This window comes from Zosterops lateralis, assembly GCF_965231275.1.
Source record: "Zosterops lateralis genome assembly, chromosome: 2".
NCBI classification, from domain to species: domain Eukaryota; kingdom Metazoa; phylum Chordata; class Aves; order Passeriformes; family Zosteropidae; genus Zosterops; species Zosterops lateralis.
Window position 1 is genome coordinate 66,659,203 of NC_139763.1, and position 21,071 is coordinate 66,680,273.

The 21,071-nt window shown below is 36.3% G+C and overlaps 1 protein-coding gene across 9 annotated transcripts in view; it reads left to right on the forward strand.

Moving 5' to 3' along the window:
- The window catches only part of SUPT20H (SPT20 homolog, SAGA complex component), a 26,880-nt gene continuing 5,809 nt past the window's right edge, over window positions 1–21,071 (forward strand). For 2 of the 9 annotated variants that reach the window (XM_083855334.1, XM_083855337.1), the window contains exons 1-20: window positions 1–168; window positions 854–951; window positions 2,911–2,946; window positions 3,614–3,672; window positions 3,755–3,821; window positions 5,112–5,241; window positions 5,481–5,584; window positions 6,112–6,228; window positions 6,361–6,414; window positions 6,572–6,711; window positions 7,953–8,109; window positions 8,196–8,252; window positions 9,893–9,964; window positions 10,912–11,069; window positions 12,201–12,233; window positions 14,149–14,260; window positions 15,185–15,293; window positions 15,534–15,692; window positions 17,456–17,768; window positions 18,716–18,870. In XM_083855334.1, the coding sequence (XP_083711460.1) occupies window positions 934–951; window positions 2,911–2,946; window positions 3,614–3,672; window positions 3,755–3,821; window positions 5,112–5,241; window positions 5,481–5,584; window positions 6,112–6,228; window positions 6,361–6,414; window positions 6,572–6,711; window positions 7,953–8,109; window positions 8,196–8,252; window positions 9,893–9,964; window positions 10,912–11,069; window positions 12,201–12,233; window positions 14,149–14,260; window positions 15,185–15,293; window positions 15,534–15,692; window positions 17,456–17,768; window positions 18,716–18,870 (2,050 nt within the window). In that variant the 5' untranslated portion in view covers window positions 1–168; window positions 854–933. The remainder of the gene's footprint in view (window positions 169–853; window positions 952–2,910; window positions 2,947–3,613; window positions 3,673–3,754; window positions 3,822–5,111; window positions 5,242–5,480; window positions 5,585–6,111; window positions 6,229–6,360; window positions 6,415–6,571; window positions 6,712–7,952; window positions 8,110–8,195; window positions 8,253–9,892; window positions 9,965–10,911; window positions 11,070–12,200; window positions 12,234–14,148; window positions 14,261–15,184; window positions 15,294–15,533; window positions 15,693–17,455; window positions 17,769–18,715; window positions 18,871–21,071) is intronic. The other 7 variants (XM_083855335.1, XM_083855336.1, XM_083855338.1 and 4 more) reach the window with 7 other exon arrangements.

A 21,071-nucleotide genomic window follows, 5' to 3' on the forward strand; every position in this document is an offset into this window, starting at 1 on the left:
CTCGGCCCTTATCCCTCAGGTACCACCCTCCCGTCTCCCCTGCCCCGCCCGGCCCGGCCCGGCCCCAGGGCCCTGCCCGCCCCTTCCGGCGGAAGCGGCGGGGCGGGGGCGGATGCGCGGGCGGGCGGCGGGGCCGCAGTGCCGGGGGCTCCGCGGGACAGGCCGCAGGTACCGGCGCTCGGTGGGCACGGGGGACCCGCACCGGCCGGGAAGGGGGCGGCGGGTGTTTGGACACCGGGCTGGGCCGGGCCGGGCCGGGCGGGAGGAGAGGCTCAGCCTGCGCCCTTGGCTCGGCTCGGCTCGGCCCGGCCCTTCCCGGCCCTTCCTCCGCCCCGGCGGGTCCGTGGAGGCGCTGGCAGCAAATTTTTTTTTTTTTTTTTTCATTTTTTGATTGACAGCTTGCTGTGAGTCAGTTTTAACCCAAACAGTGCTAGAAGACAGCACTAGTGGAGGTGTTGGCTGTGGAATAGCACCTTCTCAAAAGCAAAACAAAAGAGCTGATGCGGTATGCTAAGCCATACTCTGCTTTTTATTAAGTGTTTGAGCCTCCTGTGCATCTGAGGATGGGACATTTGGGATAGTCTAGGTAGATTCCTGCAATAGAGAAAAGCGTATGTACGTTTACATCCTTCTTGCTTTACTACTGAATAAAATTAGTGTGAAATGTTTGTGCAAAGTTGTAGTTACTCTGCAGTAGCAGCGAATGGAACACTTGTTCCTGCTCTTGGAGGAAAGGAAACTATGCAAATGAGATTTAAATAAAATTAACCACCAGAAATGTTGTATTTAAATAAAATACCCATTTAGTTTCTCAGTGGTATTTTTTTTTCTCCTTGATTTTTTTTGTTTTCAGTACCTCAAGTGCACCCATCGAATATGATTCTTTGCCTGCTACACGAAACTCCTTAAGTACTTCTTTTGCCATTTGGCCACATGGCTTCAACTACAATGGTAAGTTAGAATTTAGATCATATATGTTCATATCTTCTTGTTCTAGTCTGCTAGCTGTCTGGCTGATGAGGAGAATGCCATTAATATTTGACATTTTCTTTTAAAAATACTGTTTTGCTTGTCACTGCTGAATTCTGATATTTCCTTTTTTATGAGCATCTTCCTTCACAGCTTGTGAATACTTCTAAACACTTACTCACTGGCCAGTGCAGCATAGGAATTGCCATGTCAAGCTAGTGGTGTATTTTCAGTCAGTAGTGGTGGCATTAAGTTGGGTGCATATAAATCCTGCTTCTACATAGTAGTCTTGTATTCACAGATATTAATATTGCCATGGATTTTTACCTAGTGTTAACAGTCACTGAATTGATTATTTGGAGTCATACCTAGACATAGGCATTGTAGATGTATCTACTAGATACAGCCACTTACATAGAAAGCATTAGTATTTGACATTTTCATTAAAACACCTAGAGACTTGAAAATTAAAATGTTCTGTCGTGGCAGGTTCTACCACACAATAGCATGGTAAGTAGGTGGGAATTTTCATGAAGAGGTAAGAAATTTTGTTTTAGGTATCTTATATGACTGGTTTTGTTGTATATTTCTTTGTTGTTTCTTTTGTTGTTGTGTAGTATGGTTTTCTTCACTGGATTCTATTCTATTCTGTAACTGGTACTACCTTGGATTGGTCATGGCTTGTGTGTTTTCTGTTCCTTGAGACTCAAGTAGAGGTGTTTGATTTTAGGAGCAGCTGACAGGGATGGTAAACTGAGGGAATAGGACAAATGCATATTTGGGAAGAGGTTTATTATTACAAATGTTCCTAAGCTTATATATTAGAGCTGATATTAGAGCTTGTCATGAGTACATTCCTAAGGACTTTATCCATCTGCCACTGAAGTGGATGCATTGCCTGTCTGGACTTACCTGGAGATGAATCAAGCTCATGGCATTCTCCTACAACACTTCAGTTCTTATTAGTGTCCTCTTTTTCCTCCCTGCCCCAAATCAGTTTCATGGTCTGGTTCATTTAGCAGATGCACATTTTTCCTGCACAAAGGAGGTCAGAGCTGAAGGGAGTGCCAGAGAAGGGACATTAGGAGCCAAGGAAGACTTCCTTGGGTTTTTTTGACACTGGTGCTTGTTTATTCTGGTTTGAAATACTTGTGGAATTTTAGTCCAAGAACTCATAATTCTGATGTGTGAAGTTGTGGGCTCTTTTAGAAATAAGGTATATCAACTGCAGGTGTACTGAAGTAAAAGACATTCCAAAGGCGCTAAATTCATTAAAATAAATGGTATTGAGTATACCGTGCTGTGGGATATTGAGAAGCTTTTGCAATTTTGCTGTGTTTCATAGGGTTGGTAGACTTTTGGCTCCCCCCTCCTGCCTTGGAGGAAGTCTGTAGTAGAAGTTGGTTTTGTTTCCCAGCCACCTAACAGTATGTCATATGGAACACTTCTTTAATTGTATTATGTGCAGAAGTAATGTTCTGGGCACAAGATCTTTCTTTCCATTTTGCAAAAAATAACTGTACCAGTATTTGGGCACTGGTATCTAAAAGATAAATATTTTCTTCCTGGACATCTGTTCAGGGATATTTTGGCCTATCCTTTCTGTTGAGTTAGTAACCAGCTTAACAAAGGAGATCAGGTTCTCTAGTTGTCATCTCTGATTGATTTGGTTAGTCTGTATTGGTCTTACTAGGTGTGATTTCCATTCCTGCTTTTAATTCAAATTGCCTTTCATTGTTGTGAGGCTTCACAGTTTATCCAAGCCTTGATGCAGTTATGTGAAGTTTTAGCTAAGTTTAGTGTGTACCAAAGAATTTTTGAGCCCATCTTCTAATTATAAATTTGTATCAGTAGTGGTAGGGTTGTTGGGGTGTTTTTAATGTTCTGAGGATGATTAAAAAAGTAATGTAATTTCTAAAAAAACCTTTTTCATTGTTTCAGCAACAAGCTTTAGAACTGGCATTGGATCGTGCTGAGGTAAGAAGCAGCTAAATTACATTTTTGCACATAATTTATTGGTCTCAGAGTTACAAAAATACAGCACCTATTTTTTATTTCTTCTGAAAAGCAGTAGAAAACCACATTATGTAAATATATATGTGTGTAATCACCTATACATGTAACACTGAGTTTGCAGAATTCTATATATATATTCTATTTATAACGCACAGCTCTGTAGAGAAAAGTAATGTAAAATGCAAAAGGCAAAGGGAGAACTTCCTGAAATTATCATGTTGAAGAGTGCTTGATTTGTAAATGTTGTCAAGCCAGTATGCATTAACTTGGTTGTACCTTAGCATGTTAACTGCATTAACTTCAGTATGGTAATTAACTGCAGTAGTGTTGTAGTGTTAGTTACTACTGTAATTACAAGATGTGAGTGTAGAATCAAGACCTTGCATGGAACTGATGCCATAGCCATGAAATGCTGTCTGTGACAGCTAAATTGAGCTGTGTTCTTGCTGATGACTGCAATATAAAGCAGATTGTGTTTAGTGCAATTTTGGAACAGTCATGTAACATAACTGTTAACTACTTTCTGTATACATGGAACACTGTCTAGTAATGATCTCTAGTTGTGTGGTAACGAGAATTAAATTTCTTTGTAATATATGCTGGATTTTTGTTTACTTTTCTCTTTTAGTATATCATTGAAAGTGCCCGTCAGAGACCTCCCAAAAGAAAATATTTATCCAGTGGAAGGTACTGAGAGTTTCAGTATTTAGTTTTTTAATAGCATTTTTTGATATAGTTTTGGTTACATGTTGAGTCTTTTTAATTTCAGAAAATCTGTATTTCAAAAACTTTATGATTTATATATTGAAGAATGTGAAAAAGAGCCTGAGATAAAGGTAAGTGGAAATTGCTGAGAAGCTTTTCATTTTTATCTAAACAGGCGGGTTGAGAAAATACTTTGTTTTTAATTCCACCTAATTTCTTTGTTAAATGAAGTATAAATCCTTCTTACTGTAGTAGTTACTTAAAGATAAGACTACATAATGTGAATAATAAGGCTTAGACTGGCTTGAGTGAGCTGTTCATTCTGTCTTAATCCTGTGTCACCAAAGGGCACTTGTGTTCAAGTTCAGGGCAGTGTCAATGCCATGTACACTGCTGTCACTATCACTGTTTCAGTCAACTGTTTAGCATGGCTGCTCTGGGAAAAAATGTCAATCATTTTTCAGACCCTGCAGTTTTGTCGTAAATTCAAATTTATTTCTCCAGTTGCTGCTAAGTTTTGTGAAAAATTTTCATAATGTTAGCAAAGAGGCTCAGACAGGTTTATCAGGGCTAAATATAAGGTGTAAAAGGCACAAATTGCTTTGCTGAACTCTGAATGTTAAATTGAACAAGAAGAAAAAGCTGTGGAATCTGCTGTATTGCTGGTTTCAAGGAAGTAAAATGAATGAGAAGACAGATGAGCACTCAGGTTAACTCCCAATTAATGGTTATACCCAGAGCTGGTATTCAGAGACAAAATAGGGCCTCCAACCAAAGGCTGTAAAATTATCTGAGGTTTAGAATTCATTGTCTTAAGTTCTATGAGGATTTCAAATGTTTCAATTCGAAGGATGTTTATGTGGTCTCTGAAACACACCAAGTAATTATAAAAATCTGTTATACATTGAAAAGATAGTTTTATGGTTAAATAAGGGAATAATGTCTGCAGCTGCTGGATCAGATTTCAGCAAATAAAGACAAGAAAATGCAATTAAGTGCTCCAATTCATTATTTTAATCCTAGACTGAAATGCCTTCTTCTGTTAGGAATATCTGAAAGTACTAAATATTTCATTGTTCTTACACTGGATTGATGATGTTTGTAGAAATGATACAAATAATAGTGCCCTGAAGATTTACAACATTTTAGCATAAGGTTATTCTTATTAACGGTTGTCTGTGGACTTTCAATTCTAGGGTTTGTAATTTAAATGAGTGGGATTTTTGTACGAAGTTCTGTGTCTATAAGAATGTGTGATAATACATAATATGTTTACTCTGCTGAATACAGTATAATTAAATTTAACTGGACTTGTTTGGATGTATAATTTGTCATTAATCTAAGTCACATTCTAGCAATTGTTTTTATTTCTGCTCGTTATTTCATAGTATTATGTTCATGAGCAATATTTACTTTTAAAGCAGAAGCTGAGGCGAAATGTGAATTTACTTGAGAAGCTGGTTATGCAGGAGACATTGTCATGTCTGGTGGTAAACCTCTATCCAGGAAATGAGGGTTATTCACTGATGCTCAGGGGAAAAAATGGTTCAGGTAATATTTTTCTCTTGAATTTTTAAAAATACTCAGAATGCTATGTAAATTTTTAGGATGCATTGTTGTTTACATTTAACTTTCACTTCCAACATAATTCTGCTGGGGGGTGGGAGAACAACCAACTGTACTTGAACTAAAATTTACATAAACCCTTTTTTTTCCTGTGTCAAGTTTGTTTTAGGTTTCTTAATGTTTGAATTCGAAACACAAAGGTAATGTGTTTCTTTTAAATTCAGATTCTGAGACCATTCGTCTGCCTTATGAGGAAGGAGAGCTGCTTGAATATTTGGATGCAGAGGAACTACCACCTATTTTGGTTGATCTTTTGGAAAAATCTCAGGTTTGAAACTTTTGTTTTGAAAAATAACTTTATCCATTTTACCCAGACAGACCTTAATTTTTTTGAATGCTTCACATAAGTGATTGTATGCAGAAGATACCTGTGCATATGAAACTGTATTTAATGCCCCAAATAAATACTTTATTGATATATAGGAAAAAATGTACTTACTACTGAGAAGAAAAACATAAAAGAGTGATTGCTATGATTAAGGCTTTGAAACATCTTAAACTCTGCTCTAGCAGAAGTTCCTTTGTTCTTTGACTTTCTGGAATGTTTGGCGTGGGAATTTCTTACAACTGCATCACTGGCATATGAAAACACTGCATTTGAAATTTGTATTTTAGGTATGTCTAGGACAAACATGTCTATGTGCATAGGAAAAACCACTGCTCTGAAAAACTTAGTCATCAGTTTTATTCCTAGTTTCACTGAATTTTATATTGTATAACAAATTTCTTTCTAGAAGCAGGGGAAGATTAGTAAATATTTGTTTCTTCAAAAGCCGGTGTTTTTCTCTCAACCAGGTTAATATTTTCCATTGTGGATGTGTCATAGCAGAAATACGTGACTACAGGCAGTCTGGTAACATGAAATCTCCAACGTACCAAAGCAAGCACATTCTTTTGCGACCTACAATGCAGGTAAAGAGGAGCCTTAAGTAATTTCTCAGTGTTACAGTAGTTCCTAGCCTGGATATGCACTGTTACTGAACATATATTAAGAAATTCTTTTATTCAGTTGAAAGCTAATTTGCATTATGTCTTTTTCCTCAGACTTTAATTTGTGATGTGCATTCTATAACAAGTGACAACCACAAATGGACACAGGTAGGTTAGAGGTTATTTAAAAACTTTACAGTGATGTCATAAATACACAACAAAATAAAAAATTATTAACATTTTTATTTGTTTAATAATTTCTTTTTCAGTTTTTTCTAATGTAAAAGTTTGCGTATTTTTGTATTAATAGCTGTCTATATTACAGGAGGACAAACTCCTACTTGAGAGCCAACTTATTTTGGCTACAGCAGAGCCTTTGTGTCTTGATCCTTCAATAGCAGTGACCTGTACTACAAACAGACTCCTGTACAACAAGCAGAAGATGAACACTCGCCCCATGAAACGGTAGTTTTCACTGTGAAATATGTTTTCAAAGAAAAATACAAGTAATGTTTTATGTGAAAATTTAGCTCCTTTTATATAATACCTACTTAAATAGGAATGTGTGAGAAGGAGTCAAGAAATTATATCATAGTTTTAAGTCCTCAATATTGTATTATATTTCAGTTACTAGTAGATACTGTAGTATGCTTATTTTTGTATATCAAAGGAAAGTGTATTTATATTTTCTTAACGTAATCAGTTACATTGCAGTTTTGATTTGGGGTTTTTTTTGCATAGATTTTGTATAAGCAGAGTCAGATGGCAGCTCAGTAATGTAAAATATATAAACAGATATGTTCATCTCTAATTTGTTAAAAGCTATATATAAGTTTAATCATGAATTAGCAAATGAAAAAAATCATTTGCATGTTTGACATTCAGGCTAAATAGAAGTGTAAGTGTATAAGAATCTTGGAAAAATTAAAATAGTATGATAAGCACTCTGTACAAAATGTTGAAATTATTTCACTTTTGTTCATGGTTGGGGCCCTTTTTTATTTCCACAGAAGCTTGAAACATTTGTTCAACATGTTTGTACTACCATAAGAGTTATATTCACTCTGTAAAAGGGAAATATATTAATGGTCTGTCATAATTACTGAAATATTTTAAACTAAATTTGTATTGAAATACTGTGCTAGTGCCAAACCAGCAGTAATTTCTAAAAAAATATAAATAATGAATTGGTCAAGCTGTCCTTGAAATTAAAGCATGGTGGTCCACAAATATTCCACTAGAAAAATGGGAAAAGGGATTAAATGAATGTCCAGAACAGCATTACTGAACCCATGAGTTTGTCATGAAACAAAGACTAAAGGGTAGTTACTGTCTTTATAACTCCATAGTTATATAAGTAGGACAAATATCATTTGATGGAACTGAAATTAGGACAATAGACAAATATTTTAAGCTTGGCAACTTCTCAATTATTCATTTTGATGATGTTCTTAAATTAGGCATTTAAAAAATAACTGCATTCTTAGTGCTGAAACAGATGAATGGAATACTGGTATATTTTATAAATATGAAGTCATGATTTAGAGTTATACTCTATAATCCAGAAAAGCAATTTTAAATTAGTATTTAAAAACTTATTTGTCTCCATGTAAGTAGCAGTTCCCTGCATATTTTTGGTTTTGTACAAGGGCAGTGGAGAATTTGATGTTGATGGTTTTACAAGCTTAGGTGTCCTTTTGCCATAGGTGCTTCAAAAGGTACTCAAGGTCCTCTCTGAACAGACAGCAAGAAGTAGCTCACTACTCAACTCCACCTCAGCTCAGACTACTTGACTACTTACAGAAAAGGAAAGAAAGGAAAGCAGCCCAGCAGTATGACCTCAAAATTTCAAAAGCTGGAAATGTAAGTGTTCTGAAAAGTAATGCAATATACTTCTAACTATTTAATTGAAGGATTTAATATATTAATCCTGCTTTTTCATCTTCCAGTGCGTAGATATGTGGAAACAGAACCCTTGCTACTTGACTGCTCCTTCTGAAGTAGATGTAAGACCACCAATTGTTATGTATAATTAGCAATTATTAGAAATTGTATTATATGAAGAAGTGTTTAAGAAGTAACCAGTATCAAAGAATGACCTTCAAAAAATTGGAGTTACATTAACATTTACAATTACTTTTCTGTACCATAAGGTATAAACACAAGTTAATTCACACTGTAATATATTGCAGTTGTAACAGAATAGTTTGAAGTAATCAGTACAAACAAATTGTTAGTATTGTTCTTCTGTGGGCTCAATGAACACATGTCTATTTGAAGTTGTCTGATAGTATGAAAACCAGAAAAGCAAATGAGGTTTGTAGATTGTTTAAAAATTAGTCACTTTTCATCTTGGTAGAAATGCCTGTCTCTTGATATGTTATATACTGCACGACATTAGTATTTTGAAAAGTTCTAAATTTTATACAGAGAATTCTAGTTGAGAGTTCTTTTTTTCCCTCTGTGTGCATTTTTCTCTGGGGGGCATTCATATTCTTAGTTTCTGGCATTGCCAAAACACATACTGTTAGTGTACAGAAGGGACTCAGAATATCCTGAGTTGGAAAGGACCTACAAAGATCATCAGGTCCAACTCCTAGTCCTGCAGGACAGGACAACCCCCAAAGTCATACCATGTGTCTTACCTAAATGCTTCTTGCACTGAGTCAGGCTTGGTGCTGTAACCACTACCTGGGAAGCTGTTCCAGTGCCCTGCCACCCTCTGGGTGAAAAATCGTTTCCTGATATCCAACCTAAACCTCCCCTGACACAACTTCAGGCCATTCCCTCAAGTCCTATCACTGGTGACCGCAGAGGAGAGATCAGTGCCTGCCCCTCCTCTTCCCCTCATGAGGAAGTTGTAACTGCAGTGAGGTCTCCCCTCAGTCTCCTCCAGGCTGAACAGACCAAGTGACCTCAGCAGCTCCTGATACTGTTTCTCTTCAAGGCCCTTCACCATCCTTCTGGCTCTCCTTTGAACACTCTTCAGTATTCAAAGAGTGAACTTTGCTTCACTCTTTGTGCTTCTTCACTTTATATGCTGCTTATATTGTGGCACCAGAACTGCCCCCAGCACTGAGGTGAAGCTGCCCCAGTGCAGAGCAGAGCAGGGCAATCCCCTCCCTTGCCCGGCTGGCCAGGCTGTGCCTGATGCACCCCAGGACAGGGTTGGCCCTCCTGGCTGCCAGGGCACTGCTGCCTCATGTTCAACTTGCCATCGACCAGGACCCCCAGGTCCCTTTCCACAAGTTTTCTCTAGTATACTGAGTTTTTTTTAAAGACTGTAGACTAGACAAGACTGTAGCTTTGGACATCATAGAGCTGGCAAGAATCTGAATTACACATGAAATGACACTGTAAGTTTTTACAAAACAAACCTTCTCTCTTCACTTCAACTGTGTTGTACCTGACTTAATCCGAGGCTTTAGGAGTTACTGTTATTGTGAAATTATTTAACCATTCCACATTGCAGGCCATGATTTCAATCTGTAGTCTGAAACCATGTTTAACTCTTCAGTTAACATAGCAAATATGGTATAACACTATAAATGTAAAGTTCTGAAGGTTCTTCAATTAAGTTTCTTTGAAGAAACATAGGGGATAACATGGGGGGTTCTTTCTTTTCTGATCTCTCTATTTTCTTAAGGTGGAAAAATATGCCAAAGTGGAAAAGTCTATCAAGTCTGATGACTCACAACCAACTGTCTGGCCAGCACACGTGAGTAATTTAGACCTTTGGCCAAACTTCACTATCTCTAGTTAAAATGCCTCTTATTTCAACAAAATTAATGTAATGTGGAATAACCTTCCCTCCTGCAATTTAATTAATCTTCCATGTGTTACAGAGACATGGGAAGATTACCAGAGATACTTGTAATTTTATACAGTAAAGCAAGCGTGTGATCAGTCTGATTTCCTCAGATTTTCCAGAAATACAAGGATAAGCAGCTTGTACTGAGGAAAGGATCATAATTTACATGGAGAAGCACTCTGGACAACAAATTGCTTTCTTTACTCAGACACCCAAAGGCTGATGAAAGAGAGCTTTATTGAAACCAAAATGTTAAATTTTGAAAGAGATTAATATTAAAAATACCTCTTAGAAAAATCTTCTTTCGGTAATGTTTAAGTTGAACCTTAAGATTTTTGGCACAAACTATGTGATTTGATCAGAAGTAGTAATTTAATATAATCATTGATTAATTCACATTAATTATAATTAAATCATTGATTAGTTATGTGATTAAGTCGCATAATTGATTAATTTTTTTATAATTCAGAGGCAAGATACTATCTTTATTAACAGCATGTATCATGATATCTTTGTAGTAGCCTGTTGGAAAAAAAGTATTTTCCCATTGAACTTAATGTTCAGCTCCAACATTTTACTCTCAATGTTTTTTGTGTTGTCATAATTCATATAAAACTTTCTATATATGTTTACCCAGTCTACATTTTCATGTCTAACATGATTGTTTGGGGTTTGCAATATCTTTGTATTTTTAAGAGATGATAAATCCTTTCCCTCTCATCCTGTTAATGTAACTTCTGGAATCACTTTCATTTTAGATAATGCACCCTATAGAGTGTTACTTACTTGGTTGCTTTACTTGCTGTTTTGGCAAAGGCTTGTTCAAGACTTACTAGGTCATTCTGTCTTTTTAGGAAATGAAGGATGATTATGTGTTTGAATGTGAAGTTGGTAATCAGCTTCAAAAAACAAAACTGACCATTTTTCAGTCTCTTGGCAATCCCTTGTACTATGGTAAAATTCAGACACTCAAAGGCGATGAGGAAAATGACAACCCAATAACTCCATCACAGTAAGTTACTTGTTCTTTTTTAAACTATGCTGTGATCAGTAGGTGGAGGAAAACAAGCATTACTTACTATTTTCAGTCACAAAAATACTCTAGAGCTAGAAGTCTGATTTAAGTTTTTTAACCAAAAAAAACCAAAACAAAGTGTGTACAAGCAACCATCATATTTCAAATGTACTTTCATGTTAAATTAGTACATTCTTTTACATTAAAGATACACAGGGCGAAAATAAGACCATCAGCAAGTCCAATCATGAAAATTGTGGAGACACTATGAGGTGTTGTTGCACTCTTTTTTGGTGATACTCAGAATCTTGATTGTTCTCAAAAGTTTTCTGATGCTATGAAAGCGTAAGACGTGACTGTATTCTGTTTATTCTTAGATCCAGTTGAACTAATTAAATTAAGATAAACATGAGCTTCTTAGAAGCTTCATAATTTTGAATTGTTTGGAATATGCTGGTTTTGGCTACAGTTCTACAAAGATTCTCTGTTCTCAGCTCTTTTTGTTATATATACCAGATTACTCGTGTGGAGGAGCCCATGCAGCAGAGCAGAGCCTATAAATTTCAGTAAGGCAAGGAGCAGTCAGACTGAACAAACCTTTTAGTTCTGCTAATGAAAGTTATTTTTATCTTCTAGTATGTAATCATTCTCTTATTTTTTATGAAAATCTTAAAACATCCTGAGTATTAAGAATATTTTATCCCAGACTTGAGCTATTTACTGTTTATACACTGAGCATGGTGCCATATGGTATGGAATATGGAATATCCCTTCCTTTTGGTCACTTGGGGTCAGCTGTCCTTGCAGTGTCACTTCCCCACTTCTTACTCACTTCCATTTTTTTTTAAATACAAAATCCAGAGCTTCTATATTTTGCCTTTTGCTTTGTGGATAATTTACTGTTAAAGGAGACCATATTAGATCATGTGTGTATATTGTATATATAGTTAGGAAGTCAAGTGTGTATTTCAAATATTGAATGATACTCCATTGAATGGATACATTATCATTTGTATTTTGAGCAGGTATGAAAAAACCCACACGACTGCCATTTGTTTGAAGCCTTGTGACTATAAAAATATGTTCTTTTAGTCCAATTCGTGACTGAAAATGTACTTTACATTTTAGGTTCCTTATTGGTTCGAAGACTGATGCTGAAAGGTAAATTAATGTAGTTTATACAGCTATTTGTCTTGGTAATAAATAATAATTTTTGTTCCTTTTTGGCAGTTATGACTGCCAGTGTTATGGTTATGGAAATAGATGAAGAACAAATGAGGAAAAATAAGAGGAATTAGTCATCACATCAAGAACTAGAATAGTGTGTAGTTTCTGTATTTAACAAGCAAGGAAGAATAGAGGACATCAAATACACCTGAATTCTGACAGCACTTAGTAGTAATTTCATCCTGATATTTGGTATGGCCAATTAGCAATCACGGAAATCATGGAAATCTGAACTTGTCATTTGAAGTATAATCAAGGATTTAAGATTTATACACCTTAGTTTTGTGCATTGTGCGTGTCTTGATTCAGCTTTCCTGGAGAGGCAAGTAATAAAACACTTTTTCAGTATATTTTAGTTGTGGAATGAGTAGGAATGGCAATTCAAGGATAACTGAGGCAATAAAATAAGTGGCTTTAAGTGTTTGTCAGTGTACATCATGTTAGATTACCTGTACATATAAGCACAGAACCTTTAAAAAGCCACCTCTGTCAGAGCCACTTGTGGTTTTGTGCCTCCATAGGATACCTCTGGTTGATATATATGCCATAGCTCTTATCCCTGTGCACTTTTATGCCTGGCAGGGAAATGAGTCTTTGATTTGATCAAAAATTAGTAATAATGTTCTTTTTTTAAATAAGTAATTTTGATCAAGAAACTCTTTGCTTATATTCTCTCCTGCTTCCTTTGTGCTGGTACTTTCGCTGCTTGTTCTGTAAGCTGAGCTGGGGAGATTGGCTGGCTGAAAAGTAAAACAACAGTATTACAAGGGCCTAGTTTTAAGTGGGATTGATTTCCTGATCATGTTTATCACTGGGTTGCTCAAGTCCTTTCATCAGAATAAACAACGGTTTCAGGGACAAGGACAAGAAGAAACAGTAGAGGAGTGCATGACCACCTTTTTGAGTACATAGCATTTTACTACCCTGATTCCACTGATTTTCCAGTCAGTCTAAAATCTAATTGCTAAAAAAATGCACTGCCCCCTTTCCTGTGTCATGTATGTTAGGTCCCTTGCTTATGTCTGCATTAGTCAGGTACCAGCATATCACTGAGCTATAGGCTATATCAAAGGGCTATATCAAAATAAAGAGTTTTTCATCACATTTAGGTGTAAGGTAGTGGAAATATTCCAGCAGGTTTTCACTGAGGTCCAGTCTGCCAGAGCATAAGCGACCACAGCACATCAGCTTTATATTTCAAGGTCATTTTGTATATTTCACTCATGTTGTGAAACAGTATTCCCTCAACTTGGTTCTCTTAGATTAGTAGAGATGTAGTATTTGATTCAATTTGATAGAACAGTATTTTAAACTTGTTTGCCTGATGCTTTATCAAATGTCTGTCATAATGCTCACAGAGGAGTGAGTGTTCAGCCCTTGCATTTAGACTCCTCACCTGACATAGACCTCAAGCTGAAGGAGGGTTGACTGTTTCACAGGCAGCATAACCAGAAGAGACACTTCTTACAAAAGATTCTGGACCTCTGTTAAAGAAGGGGAATGGGATCCCTGTTGACTGATGTCCCAAAGATCTGCAGTTGCTTTTGGGAATGGAACCGTTGTATTGTTTTCCATTTTCCTCCCATAGAGTGTTTCTCACACCGTATTTTGCATTAGAAAAAAAAGAGATTAAAAGTTAAAATGGAATAAATCTAAGAGCCCAGGAATATAATGTAGAAAGATACAAAGAGGTATGTTTTATATATGTGCATCTCTATGTAATATAGAGGTATATTTACATAATATATAAAATATATGACTATAACATAAACAATTGTGTTTATCTATAAGTATCTACTTTGGAAGTTCAAAGATGTTGATCTTTTTATGTCCTCATTGTTTGTCTCAGGGTGGTGAACCAGTACCAGGAGTTAGTGCAAAATGAAGCTAAGTGTACTGTGAAAATGTTTCATAATTCAAGTGGATCAGTCAGTCATCTTTCTCCAGGGAAGGAAATGGAAGTGAGTTTATCAAGCTATACATTTCTTTTTTTTTTTTTTTTGCACTTAAGTATTGAACTATTGGAATAATTTTTGCTATCCACATTCAACAGTAAAATAACCTAAAAATGTCATCCTGAATGAATTTGTAAATGCATTATGGTCATGATTATTCAATGTGAGTATATTGGAAAAGTTATATTGGAAAGCATTTATGTTATCAATGTTCAAATGTTGTCTTTTAGCTGTTTTGAAGGGTGGGGGGTTGACTGTGTATCATGTAGTTAACTCCAAAGTTTTGTTTTAGCATTTTCCCCTGTTCAGGTGAACCTTTCCTAGAGCAGTATAGTAAAATCCAGCTGTGTGTCTTGTTTTGCAGGTCACACTTGTTTTGCAGGTAAACACAGAAGCAGATGGAGTAGCTGAACTTCTCTTACCTTTAAAAATTCAAAAATTCAAATCATACAATAAGTGGGGTGGAAGGGTACTTGATAAAGTCAACTTGTCTGTGTGTCCAAGCCCCCACCAAAAGCTGGACCAGAGTTACTCGGGTTACTGTATTTAATGATCTAGTCACCATTGGAGTGTGGCATTGGTCTTTATTTTCAAAATTATTTTCAAAATCAAGAAAGCAGATTTTAATAGAAGAACAGAAAGGTAGTCCTCAGAATTTTCCTCAAAAGATTCTTTTTCATAAACAAGCAATTAGAAACATGTAGAGGGACTGTCTCTTATTACTGAGAATCAGTGGAAGTTAAGCTCACCAAAAAGGGTTCATCGTAGGTTATTTTTTTTTAATAAATACATAAGCATCTGAAATGGCTGAAAGGAATTTAGTCATAGTTCTGAGAAGCCTTAATACAAATCAGTTGAATTGTCTTTTATGTCAACTATATGAAAGCTCTCATCATTGCTGTGGTAGTGTTAATTTCTCTTTCCTCCCAGCAGCCAGAAAGTGTATCAGGCTCTGTTCAGTCTTCAGTACTGGGGAAAGGTGTAAAACACCGACCTCCTCCTATCAAATTACCTTCAAGTTCAGGAAGTAGCTCTTCAGGTAAATATTTTTTGACTCAAACATCTCATTTTAACATGTTCTGCCTGTTGTAAAATGACGGGATATCCCTTTAGTAAAGATTTAATTTAAAAATACCAGCATCTTACCTTGTGAGAAGAGCATGGGGTTTTGTGTTTTTGATGTTTTCTTTATTTCTGATTATATCGTTTACAAAATTGTATCCTGATATCGAAGTTAACATTCACAGACTACTAATGTATTTCAATTATGCTTTTTCAGGTAACATTTTTAGTTCACAACAGTCAAGTGGCCATCTAAAATCCCCAACTCCACCTCCTCCTTCTAAGCCTCCTGGTCTTTCCCGGAAACAATCTATGGATCTTAATCAAGTTAGCATGCTCTCTCCAGCTGCCATGTCTCCTGCGAGCTCTTCACAAAGTGAGTCACGACCTAAATTCTCCATTAAATCTTAGGCTTTTGCATAAATGCTTCCTGAGATAAACTTCTTAACCTGTGGAATGATGAAACTTAAGTGTACAGTGTACCCTAAATTGTATAAGTCGTGCAGCTTTAGGCAGGTCTCTTGTTCACTGTATGTATTTTATGTTTATTGTAACTGTGTTTGTTTTCTGTATATATATGTATGCACCCTCTGTGTATACGTTTTAATACATTTTGTGCAATTAGCATGATCTCCTCATATACGAAAGGCTGGTAGATGATGTGATGAGATGAAATTCCAAAGTGTAGATTTTTTTTCCTCAGTGTAAAAAACAGTATGTTAGATCAATTTGCATAATTTAAGCATCTGGTTTTTTAAATGTTATAGGAGCTGGTGCAGTTGTGTATCTATGTATGTATATAATCTGATCAGTCCCGAGGTGATGATACAATAAACAATAAGATGATTTTTTAAAAACACTCCTACACTGTTTTACAAATCATTGCTGATTGCAAGTGTGGTGGTGATGCTGATGATGATAGCACCATATTCTCAGGTGTTAAAATGCAAATTTCAGTCAGAAATTACATCCTAGTTAAAGTATTTTTGTTAACACTGACAGGATCATTGTAATCATAGCTGTAGATCATAAATGTTTTCTAAAACCTGTATGCGTCTTGAGCCATTTCATGAACAGATCTGTACAAAGAGGAAACAATAGCTGCAGCTTCTCAGTTTTTTTTATCAATAATTGTATACTGCATATTCCAGTATCATGCATGGTATTATAATTATGCTTTTTGCATTAAATAATTTAAAATCTGGGTAGCTCAAAAGGTGTAACTTTTCTGCCTTCTTGTTTTGCACAAGATAAAAAAGAAAACTTATAAAAGTTTTCTTCCAAAATACTGAGTCTGGTTTTATGTTAGTATTATGAATTGTGTAAATCTGCTGCACACAGTTTTTACTTTAAGGCTCTCGTCACCATTCATATTTATTTCCTTTCTTTCTGCAGGACATGAAAGCTAAAAAAAAAAAAAAAAAAAAAAAGAAAGAAAACCAAAAAAACCCAGCTCAAGATTTTTGGGGGTTTTGTTTTGTTTTCTTTTTCTATTGATAGACTTTGCCTACTTCATCCACGACAAATACAGCTGTATGTGCTACATTTAAGCAGAGGGAATTACACAGTAGATTTTAAAGATGCAGTATTATCCTCTGGTTCTTAAATATTAGATGGTTGCTTTTTATTTGGTCGATGCTTGGAAAATGGCGATTTGACTATCTGATGAAATTTAGATCAGCCCCATGATTATTGAAATTCTACATGATCTTGCTGACTCCCTTGTTTTCCATATGTTTTTAACACAACCTATTGTGTAGGCAGCAGTACATGGATACTATTTGTTTAAGAGTTTAGGACAAACATTAATTAGGTTAAAATGGTCACTAAGAAATTATTTTAAGTATTCCTGAAATGGAATTACAACTTAATGTATGATAGATTATGGAAGCCTTAAAGGAAAATAGAAATTTGTGTATGCCACGAGGAGTGAAGCATGGAGAATGGATTTTCTTTGTGATTATACTGCATCCTTAACAATGAGTGTGTGCTGCAACACTTGCTATGTAGAAATTAACACTTGCAGTCTAAAAAACGGAAGAAATTGTCAGTGCTAAGTAAGATTCCATTAACCTTATTATACAAAAAGGACTGGCCATTTATAACAAACTAGCACTTTTTATTTTTCTCAATGAGCAGGGTCTGGAACTCCTAAACCATCTACTCCTACTCCAACCAACACCCCTTCATCGACCCCACACCCTCCTGATGCTCAGAGCTCAACTCCTATAACCCCTTCTGCCACCCCTACTCCCCAAGATTCAGGCTTCACCCCTCAGCCCACTTTGTTAACCCCGTTTGCTCAGCAGCAAATGTCTCTGAGCCAGGCACTGCCTGTAATGACCATTCCTCTTTCCACCATGGTAACGTCCATTACTACAGGAACAACCTCCACCCAGGTCATGGCAAACCCTGCAGGACTTAACTTCATCAATGTAGTGGGCTCTGTGTGGTAAGTCTTTTGTTACAATGGTTTCTTAATTTGCCATGGGGGTTGATTGGTTGGTGGGAGGGGATGTGGTCCAGGACTGTCCACCATTCATTAGGGTAAATATTTTTCAAGATCTGCAATACAAAGAAGATCACTCACTTTGTAATTACAAAGTGAAGAGCCACTAGAAACTATTTGTGTTTCTCAAATCGAAGTCACCTACTATTAGATTATTGAAAACATCTATTAAGAAAGGCCTTTATTGCTTTAATCTTTTTGGAGTCATACAGGTTCATTTCTTAAGGCATTATCTCAATTTAAGTGAGGTTTTGCTCTGTAAGTTTGAAAACTTTTTTTTATTAATCACAGAGAAGGTAGAATATTATATGCAGACCAATCTAAATGAAAAATGGGAACAGATTTGTTTCTATCAATTTAAAAAAAGCATTGAGGTGAAACATTCTTTGATCCTTAAAACTCATTTTGTGGTTTGAAGAAAATAATAAATGTTGTCAAGCATAGGTTGTATGGTATAGCATGAACTGCTTTTTAGACTAAGGAAAATTCTGCCGTTACAGTGGTCAATGTAAGACACAGTGTGCTTCAACGCAGGTATCAGACATTCAGATTATCCAGCTAAGGTGTTCAACAGCTGATCACTGTTGATAAATTGGACTATTTTTAATACGGCAAAAAGAAAACGCAAACCTGTTCCTTTTACCATAGTGCAACCGTTTTGAAGGCTGTTGACCTTTTAGTATTTCTGGAATGAAAAGACCACTTGTGGTTTATTTTAATCAGTTGATATTAAAGAAGAAAAAAACTTCATATGAATTTTTTAAACTCCATAGTCCCATAATTTACAGCAAGCAACTGATTTATTTGTCATGAGACAGAGGGCAACAGTTTAGTTATTCAGATTTACTTGTGCCACCTGGGTTTGATGTGTTGTCTTTCCTCTTCTACAGTGGAGCACAGTCACTGATGAGTGGTTCAAACCCTATGTTGGGGTGCAACACTGGTGCCATAGCCCCTGCAGGTATAAATCTGAGTGGCATTTTACCCCCAGGAGGTCTGGTACCAAGTGCGCTGCCCGCTGCAATGCAATCTGCCTCTCAAGCAGGTCAGTGTGACTGGGTGGAAAAGCCACCCTTCAGATAGGGACAGTGTGAAAACATTTTGTGAGAAAAATGGACTGAAGTGGCCATTGTGTGAAGAGGTTGTGTATTTGATGGCTGGAGCTCAGGAACAACATACATACATGTTTTTGAATTCAGGATGTGGGCTGTATTGGAGATTGTTTGAAGCTGTTCTTTGGTGAGCTAGGCTGGGGATACACAGTCAAAACCTGGATTGTTTGGTGTGCTCAGTAAGAGGTTTGAGAGAAACGCCAAATTCAAATGCAGTTTTGATAATGACTGCCAGAAAAAAGGCGTGATTGAACTTAGAAAGAGGCCTCACTTTTTAAATGTGTGGAGCATTCTATTCTGGCCCTGCCTGGTACTACTTTGTTCTTGTACAACAATTGAGTAGTTCTTTATTGCTTTCAAATGCAACTATATAAATCTTAAAAGCACAATTTAAATATCAGTTGATATTTTCTGAACATAAAATAAAAAAAGTCTAATGTATATAGACTTGGTATTCTAGGTTATAGAATGAGAACAGTAGAAGACTTCAGGATATCCATCCCGTATGCTAAGAGTTAAATCTGTCTAAACCATACTGAACCAACGTTTATCTAAACTGTCTTTAAATACCTTCACTAAAGAAGATTCTAGTCTTCTTCAGTAGTTGTTTGGAGTGGTTCATTATCCATGCAAAATGTTTCCTTCTAATTACAGTGCATCTCCTGAATTGCATTTTTTTTTCTTCTATATCTTTCAGATGTGAAAAATAGTTGTTCACTCTCTCTCTTTACCTTCTAAGTATCAAACATTCTGTCATGTCCCACATTTGTCTTCTCTTTCTGATAGGTCGTATTTTTCAAACCTTTCATAATCCTGTCACTCTTTTCTAGACTGTCCAATTTGCTTACATCCTTCTTAAAATGTGATAACCAAAACGGGACACAAGCCTGAGCTTGGCTGATTTACCACTGTGGAGCACAGCAGAATAAATGCATCTCATCTCTTTCACAACATTCCTGTTAACATTTCCCCAAATGAGGTCTGCCTATTTTTTATCTGTATTTTTTGCAACAGCATTACCTTAACATAAAAATGGCTTTACTGGTTTAGGCCAAAAATCCATCCAAGTCTATATTCTGTCTCTTGACAGTTGCCATTAGAGGATACTGAGGAGAGTGTTTGAGATGAGGTGAAAATGTGAAGGAAACATCCCTTGTCTACCTCTTGTGTACCTCTTCTGGCAATCTACAGCTTTGAGACTTTCTCAGCTGAAGAATATCCATATGGATCTTTGTGCTTAATATTCTGTGCTAGATTTCTAGTTTGTGGATTTATCTAATTGGTTTTTGAACCCATGTATATTTTTGGAATCTCTACAGCATCTTGTGACAGTGAATTTTATAAATGTAAACTGTGTGAAGAGGTTCTTTTCTTTCATGTGCTCTGTAGTTTGTGATATGGATGATTTGAATATGTTTGTGAACTACTGTAACTTCTCGTGTCCTTTCTTGCTGTATAGACACAAAGATAGTTACAATTTTGTACTTGGTCATTTGTCTTTTTTAATTCAGTGTTACTGAGTTTTGGACCATTTCTTCAATTCACAAGGATCGCTTTTAGTCTGCCTATGTCCTTTCAAGCACTATCAACCTCTACCAGTCTGGTGTCACAGATTTGTATACGTTGTGCTGTCACCCACACAACAGATGCGAGTTAGCTGAGCTAGGTCTGTGCAGGACCTCCAGGGCTTTTGTTTGATAGCTGCTGTCTTACTGGAGCCTTGCTCAGATTAGGGGTGGGATTGTTTTCTGTTAAAGGTTGATAAGAGTGTCGTACTTCACTGAGCCCTTGGACTTTTTAGATTTACTGTACAAACAGTAAAACTTTTTAAAGTCAGAAGAAGGATCACTGAAAAATAATTGCTGTGGTGTTCTCCACAATCACCTTTGTGTAAATGCGTGAACAGGTTACAGATCACAGGGTATAGTGTTATGTAGTGGTACAGATTTCTTTCCATTTAGTCAGCTCTTGTGCACTTTGAGTCTGAATAACTATGAACTGCATTATGGAAAATGCATCACTGTATTAAGTTAACACTTAATTTACACTGGCCAGTATTACACTTGTATTATACATGTATCATTATACACTTAGTATTAAGTGTACACTCAGTTTACACTTGCCAGTTTTCCAA